The 8252-nt window shown below is 43.0% G+C and overlaps 1 protein-coding gene across 1 annotated transcript; it reads left to right on the forward strand.

Annotated features, from left to right (window-relative positions):
- Positions 1 to 6797: 6797 nt before the first annotated feature.
- tpbgl (trophoblast glycoprotein like) lies at positions 6798 to 7865 on the forward strand. Its single transcript, XM_030068384.1, has one exon. The coding sequence runs from the start codon at positions 6804 to 6806 to the stop codon at positions 7863 to 7865; it is 1062 nt and encodes a 353-aa protein (XP_029924244.1). The 5' UTR covers positions 6798 to 6803.
- Positions 7866 to 8252: the final 387 nt, after the last annotated feature.

The following is an 8252-nucleotide window of genomic DNA, read 5'->3' on the forward strand; positions in this document are numbered from 1 at the left end:
GTGTAGCACAGTAAGTCCCCTGGCATCCTCTAATGGGACAGCAGTGTGTGTGAGTGTATTTGTGTCTGTGTGCTCTTCACATCTCTGTCATAGTGACAGATTTATGCCTCTGGGTCTCTATGGAAAAGGAACGAAAATTTAATTTTTATTACTCAACCTGATATCTATGTCTTGCAACAACTTTGACCAGTGGTAGGAAAAGGGACAGGATCCAAGAGAGATGTGAGACAGGAGGTTTGTGGGAGTGACATGGCTGTTTGGCCAAAAAGTGCCAGAGACCCGCCTGTAATTTAAAGGCCCCACATTTTATTATATTTCTCCTTTTCAGCAATTTAACACAGTTTCTTGGTTGTTAAAAATGTTTGTGAAGGTGCAGCTGCCAAAAAATCCTAAATCCAGTTTGTGTACTGTGTGTTCCAGCCTCCCATTATGTGTCCATTTTAAAAACAGACTGTTTTCTGTGGGTGTTTTTTTTTTTTTTTTTTTTTTTTTTTTTTCATGCAAATGAACCACCGCTATGATTGGCTGACTCACCAAGGGATCTGGCTTTCAGCTCTGAGAAGAAAAGACAGAAAATGAGAGTGAGAGTGATTATTCACCTTGGGTCAGATAAATGCAGATTGTCAGCCCTGAGCTTGTGGAATGACATGACTTTTTAAAAAAGGAAACTGTAGCAGAGATTTCAGTTCTCACAATTCATCCACTGTTAGACACAATCACAATACATTTACATATGGAAGTGCAAGGAGAAAAAAAAACTGATTTGCACAATATGGCAACAGTAAACATCATTGTTTTCATCCCCACAACAGCCAAAACGTATCCACTGAGAGGGATGTGGTTGGATAAAGAGTCTTTGAAATTCTAACTGCTGCATTCACTTTAAGAGGCATCAGTGCTAAAAATGAAAATGTGCAGCACTGTAGGTCAGTCTAACACCATGACACACACTCTATCTTAAAGTGCAAGTTCTGTCAATATCGAGTAGATACTGCATGATTTCTGGGCTACAGTATTTGTCTAGCGCCTTTGCTCTAGACATGATTGCTGTATTAAAAAATAAAGTGCCAGTGCGTTGTCCAAGGTGCTGAAAATGCCTCTGATGTGCTGGTTGTGTTGAGTCATACTGGGAAATCTAACCTCCCTCCTACCTACACTAACTGTGCCATTGGAGGCTGTTGTGTCTACAGTCTTTGTGTGCAGGTGTGTGAGTTTGTGTACGTCTGTGGGTGTGTGTGTTTCTTGGGTCATAGTATTAGATTGTGACTCAGTCCCGTGTGTATCAGCCATGTGGCAGCTGGTGGGAGAGATGAAGGAAAGACCAGGCTGGCTGTTAAAACAAGGGTAATGAGTGACAAAAGGAGACGCATTTCTGGCAGCAGTGACGAGGCAGTGAAAATGAAACTGAAATAAGAGATGGGACTGCAATACCATGGCTTCCAGGATTTTACAGTGAGCGAAAAATTACATTGTACATTGTAATCACACACACACACAAAAACCGCTGCCAATAAACACATGTGCACAACAGCTCTCAGCAATAACAAAACACATGAGGATAGGAGGAAAAATCCACTGCCAAAGTAATGGGTAACTGGCCACTCACCCACCTGTGTGCACGCTCTCTCTCTCTCTCTCTCTCTCTCTCTCTCTCTCACACACACACACACACACACACACACACACACACCCAGTGTACTCAGACGATGAGGATGGGCAATGTTGAGTAAATCAATTACAAGGTTCAGTGTCAAACTGAAGGCCACGAGGAGGGTACCATAACAATATCCCAGCAACAAGCTGTGAATAGCAGCCACCCCTAATTCAGCCCACTGGACGGGCAGATAGAGCAGACACCCATGGAACAGGCACAGGGGTCCTGGGAGGGGGGCTGAGCAGATGTCCTTGTGCGTTTGAAGGAAGAAACACAATCCCTCATGACTTACCGGGGAAAACAACCTGATGTTAATTTGGCCCTTTGTGCTTATCAGGAGGACCAGCAGCAAGGCCGCTCTCCATCATTCTCTGTCTCTCTGTCTCTGTCTCTCTCTGTCTCTCTGTCTCTCTGTCTCTCTCTCTCTCTCTCTCTCTCTCTCTCCCTTCCTCTGCCCTCATCTGTCTTTAGATACGCAGCGCAGCCAGAATCCATCCGTTCCAGGCAGAGTGCCCTTGGGCATGACAGTGAACCTCTATGAGATCTAGGAGTGTGATTCTTGGTTGCCCTGACAGTGCTGTGTTAGAGTTATATGGAGGTGTATGGGCATAATATGAGATATACACTGAAGAGTTAGAGCTTTAAATTATAGAAGTATCAAATTTTGGCTGCTTTGAATGCCACCCATGGATCCTATAATCCTTCTTGATACAACCTGATCCCTCTTTTTAGTGCCAGATCCAACAAATTGAAAAACATAATAGCAATAGCAAAAGGTTTTAATAAACAAGAGGCTAGCATGTTTGACAAAACTAAAAATTTTTCACTACACAGCAAAAACAGATCCATCAACTCGTTTAGTCTCATATTGAAATCTTAACATTTTGTTTTTCTTTAAACAAGCGGGAAAAAAATCCCGTAGGATGAGATAATCCCACTACTTTCTGATATTTTTGCACTTGCTCCACGAATATTGCTAAAGCTAAGTGTAAATATGTTGAAATAAGGGAAAATATAGCAGATGAGCCCACTAGTGTTGAGACAATGACATCTGATTCAAGAAAATTCAGGAAGCACATTAATTAGCACTGGAAACATGGAATTACCCCATCCTGTTTGAAGAATAGCATGATTTAAAGGCTGAATATTTATTCTTTCCTCTGCAGTTGAAAGAAAAGTTCATCATGGGCCAGTAGATGTGAAAGGGGAAACACATTTTGCTTTTCTGATTACCTGCCCTCTTCATCAGGACACAGAGGCCTTGCTCTGCTGGTCTTTGTTTACATGGATCCTCTCAGTCACTCAGTAAACACACACACTCACACACACACACACACACACACACACACACACAGAGAGAGAGAGAGAGAGAGAGAGAGAGAGAGAGAGAGAGAGACAGGAAGAGTGAAAAAGAAAACAGTCCTTTTGTTTGCACCCTCTGTGACTGAGTCTGGGTGTCACTGAGTAATGAGAGCGTATTGTTGCTGTGCAGCTGCCCCAATTAAGTAAATACCAAATGGATTGGTTTGCCCTTGGTTTGTACATGGGCCACTGAGCTCAGACCAGTCAGTATGTTATCCTTGTATCAAATGTCTATTAAAAAGAATGGGCTCACACTTGCCAGGAAGGATACTATTAGGCAGTATTTATTTCAAGACAGGTAAAAGCAATTTTGCAACTATGGCTTTAAATTAGCATCTTAAATTTACTGATTTGCAATTGGACAATGGATATATAGAACCTTGACTCTCTCTTTCTGCTACTGACTAATACCCAACTGACCCACTGCACAATAACACTAACATTGTCCGGGACAGCTGAAGTGAGCTAGCATCCCGAGTTTTGTGAGTGTGCTGTGTTATCAGTTTGGGTGACATATACATAAAAACATCTCGATTTACTCTCAAACTACAAGAGGCGTCACAGCAGATAAGCTATACAAGCAGTGTGTGTGTGTGTGTGTGTGTGTGTGCACACGCGTGCTGGCGTGGGTGCTACAGTATGTCCACACTTGAACTGAATGAGTTGTTTTTATCCAGTTTACATGTGACTATCTGTCACCACCGTGTGCATTTTGTCACACAAACAAATTTGTGCATACAAAAACACCCTAAACTCACACCCCTCCCACACACATGCAAACAGTCCTATGTTTTGTGTTATCTTCCATGCCTGTGGTGACAAAAACAGTTTAGCCACAAGACACACAGATCCCCAGCACTGTGTGTATGTGTGTGTGTGTGTGTTTGTGTGTGTGTGACTGTGTGACTGTATTTTAGGCACAGCATTATTAATACACTTTTATGTTATATGTACTGTTATTAGTTTATGTTTGATTAATTTGATGTTTAAGACCAAATTTTAAAACCTACATGCAGTACATGCTAAAAGAACAGTAAATTTCTATTTGTTTGTTTGTTTATTTGTTTGTTTGTTTATTAATTCATTCCTTTATTTTATTGATCACAGTAGAATATAATCCAATCATTACACCCGTCTGGTTGGATATAATTCATTTTTAAATTTCTCTGTCCCATTCTCCTCAATCATTTTATCTTTTACCCCTGAACTAAAATCGACAATGAACCTTTAATTCCTTTTATTAGCTCTGGGTCTCAGTTTTCCCTTAGTTTTTTTTTCCCCCTGCACTTTAAAGTTCTTTCTTTTTTTCTTTTTTTTATTTCATTTTAACCTAGTTAACAATCTTGATGAACACACACATGCACACAAGCGCATACAAACACACAGACACATTCAAAGCATGTGGGTCAGGAACTGAGTAACAGTAGCACTATAGGGAATAGCTATCTTTCACTATCAGTATCAGGTATTACCCCTAAGTACACACACGCTCAAAGAGTGCATGTAGGTGTTTATCACACAAACACAGAGGAAGGAGAGGGGGTGGGCTTTCCTTCTGAGGGGTTCCTTCTTCCTCCCTTCCTTTCTCTTTCTTTCTTTCTTTCTTTCTTTCCTCCTCAAGGTAAAGCGCTATCAGCAGCAGGTCTGGCATAGCAGAGTGCACAGTGCGCCTCTGTCTCGGCGCTGTCCGTGGTGCTGAATCGCTCGCCCCCTCTGGCTCTGCTCTATTTTGTAGCTAAGCCAGTCTCTAACAATCTCAGCACTTTTAACAATTTCATAAAAATGGATAGCTCATCAGTTCCTACTGGCTGTGCCGAGCTCAAATCCAAAATACCGAGTGAAGGCACATATGACCGAAAATCACCTTTCATTGGCCTAAAGCCTATAGGTAAGCAGCTTATGTGTCGCTGAGCACCCACTTTGCGTCGGTACGGCTCAACAGCTATATTGCTTGCCGGATGAAATATGTTTCAGCATTTGTTTATTTATTATCAACTTTAAGTAAAAGACTTATGGCACTTTTAAGTTATTGTGATTGTAACACCATACCATGGCCCTCCACCTTCCTACCTAACAACACCTTTGAGACGAAACAAACACATAGATAGATAGATAGATAGATAGATAGATAGATAGATAGATAGATAGATAGATAGATAGATAGATAGACAGATAAGGCACCGACCTGCTTGCTTAACTGAAATGCAATCCACATCACTTTCATTATGCCCAGACTTTATTTCTTGGAAATTGCGCCTGTCTTGTACCTTTTAAATCTCGGGAGGGCAACAAATATGGAGACAGGGACAGACCGGTCCCATCGACGTACACCACCCGCCGAGGCAAGTCGCTGAGCTCGAACTGGCTTATTTATACAAGCTCACTGATTTGTTTGCCAACTCCATACTGGAGACGTGGAGATGCATGACCAACTCTCCGAAAGCGAGTTTACTCTCTCTGGAGAGGGGATCAATCTGAGAGCTCCTACCAAGGCCCATTAAACAGGCTCCACTGCCCAATGTAATTACAGCAGCTGATTTGCAACAAACAAAAGATGCCGTAAATCCATGCTGCAATAATCGAAGCATGATTTGGAAAGGAAACGCCTGCCTCTCCGGGCGGTAAATTCCCCTTGTTGCATCTAGTCCTGATAAATTGTGCTCTTTTACCGTGAAAACTCGGGACATTGCTCATGAAGACAGTGGGTCTCATGTAAGTAATTAAATTTCACACAACAGTGAACACTTTTAACTAAGGTTAAAGGAACAATCATTTAGGTTTCTCCATCTGCAAGGGATAAGATGAATGTTTCAGCCTCGTGAATCGTGATCTACCAATTTAGCCAAGCGTACAGGCAAACCCTCACCCCACGTGAAAATTAAAATTTATTCAAAGTAGCCTATGGGTTTCGCCCTCCAGACCCAAAACTAAATTAAAAATGAATACAGTTTGCCGCAGAATGTTGGCTCCTTGTATCAAAGTCAAGTGGCAGCACAAAAAGCTAGACCCTTAGGGCACTTAAACAACCTAATCTAACTCTACATCAAATTAAAATGTTCGGCCAGAGTCTCCACTCTCCTCAACCTTTGAAATTACATTTTGCTGTTCTATCTCTGAAGCTGGAACATGAAGGGAAATGGCTATTTGTGCTTTTCATTCATAAGAATTGGTGTGTAAGGATATAGCTGTCGCTCAGCTGTTGAATTCCTCTCCTCACTCTCTCGCTCTCTGTGGCTTTTTGCCTCTTTCTCTCAGTTCACACAGTGCAATTCAACACGCTGACTGAAATGAATGTTAAAAGCAATTTTGTCAGAGCGTCTAAATCCAGTTGGATAAAAATAGTTAAAAAAAAAAAAAAAAAAAAAAAAAAAAGCAAACGAGTGGGCCTACATAAACATCTATTAGTATAACCGTGTGTGCCCCCCACCCCTCTTTCTCTCTCTCTCTCTCTCTCTCTCTCTCTCTCTCTCTCTCCCTCCCTCTCTCCCTCCCTCCCGTGACAGGCGTCAAAAATACCACCAAGGGAGCGCGGATCAGCAGCTCTCCACACAGCCACAATCGGCTCCCCTCCAACGATCCCATGCGAAGATACTGTGAAGACAAATTCACTTTTCACCAGACAGACACACAGAGGTCCACGATGAGGAGGAATAAAAATAGCTTTTCTATTCTGGCCGTCAATCTAAAGTGACCGACGCCGGACTCATTCGACTTTATATGCCTCGGAGGATTGTGATCGGAAGACACACCGACATATACTTGCTTTGAAACTGAAATCAGGGGGAAGATGTGGATATTTCACAGTGCCGACAATTCAAAGTGTCTTTTTGCTCTTTGGAATCAGTGGTGCTTATATTTTACAGCGGTGGTGTGTTTGTTGTTTTCGCCTGTCACAGCGGATGATGCGTGCCCATCATCCTGCATCTGTGCCAGAGACTCGGGAACAGTAACTTGCCGTGATGGGGAGGATACCGAGGTACCAGCAGGCATACCAGAGTGGACGTCCACCTTGATACTCAGGGGAAACAACATCTCAACTTTACAGAGGGGTGCGTTCACGACCAACGGCACGGAGTTGGAAATGACGACTCTCTCGCTGTCCTATAACGGGATACAAGCTATTGAACCGTATGCGTTCGTGGGACTCCCCCGTTTGCATTTGCTGGATCTGAGCCACAATCGACTGGTGTCTATCTCAGCGAGGGCTTTCCACGGTTTACTGGAGCTGCGCTCTCTTTACATGAACAACTCGCTGATGTCTACAGCCGCTGTGCAACTTTCAAGTGCGCTCGGCACCCAAAGTTTGCGCAACCTTCACATACTTGAGCTGGCAGGGAATCAGCTCAAGTCGATACCACTGATAAGATTAGACATCTACAATCTTCACACTTTAGTGCTGATAAATAACTCTATAGAAACCATCGGGAGAGAAAACGTGTCCAGTTTGTACCAGCAAAGGCGCATACGCGTTTACTTATACATGAACCCGTTTCGGTGCAATTGTGATCTGGAGGCGTTTTACTACTGGCTGAAGAACTCGTCCCAGTGCCCGGATGCAGGGCGTCTCCTGTGCAGCGAACCGGAGGCCAAGAGAGGGTTCCCTTTGGAGAAGCTCCGAGGCGAGGACGTGGATTGTATGAATGAGAACCTTGAGGCGGTTTCCTACGTGTTCCTCGGCATAGTGTTAGCTCTGATCGGGGTGGTGTTTCTAATGGTGCTTTATCTCAATCGGGAGGGCATCAAAAGGTGGCTAAACAACATCCGAGAGGCATGCCGAGACCAGATGGAGGTCTATCACTACCGCTACGAGCAGGACTCAGACCCGAGACTGGCCAACGTGGCTGTTTAAGTCACTGAAGCCAGCAGTCCTTATACAGTGGGAGGAAAAGCAGAAGTACAGTAAAAGTTTTTTTTTTTTGTTTTGTTTGTTTGTTTGTTTTTTTTTTTTCCAGTTGGGATGGCAAGCTGGAAAACTACTGTCATAATGTCAGGAAGGCTAGGCAGAATTCCTAGCAGAGTCCCTGGCCATCACCATCATCAACCAATATTTATTTTTTAACAGTTTTCATTCTGTTCAGTATGTCAGTTGGCCTATGAACTGCAGCTGGTAACCCTCCCATGGTGGGATATGCATAGAGCCAAAGACAGAAAGCTGACTTTATTAGTATTTCAGTATTCACCTGATTGCCAGATGAATATTTCAAGTATTTCATAACGTATTGTAGGCTATTGTATG

This window comes from Myripristis murdjan, chromosome 14, assembly GCF_902150065.1.
Source record: "Myripristis murdjan chromosome 14, fMyrMur1.1, whole genome shotgun sequence".
Taxonomy (NCBI): Eukaryota; Metazoa; Chordata; class Actinopteri; order Holocentriformes; family Holocentridae; genus Myripristis; species Myripristis murdjan.

Bases quoted from the DNA above. Each gene is read 5' to 3' on its own strand.
- tpbgl (XM_030068384.1), top strand. From the start codon at position 6,804: ATGTGGATATTTCACAGTGCCGACAATTCAAAGTGTCTTTTTGCTCTT.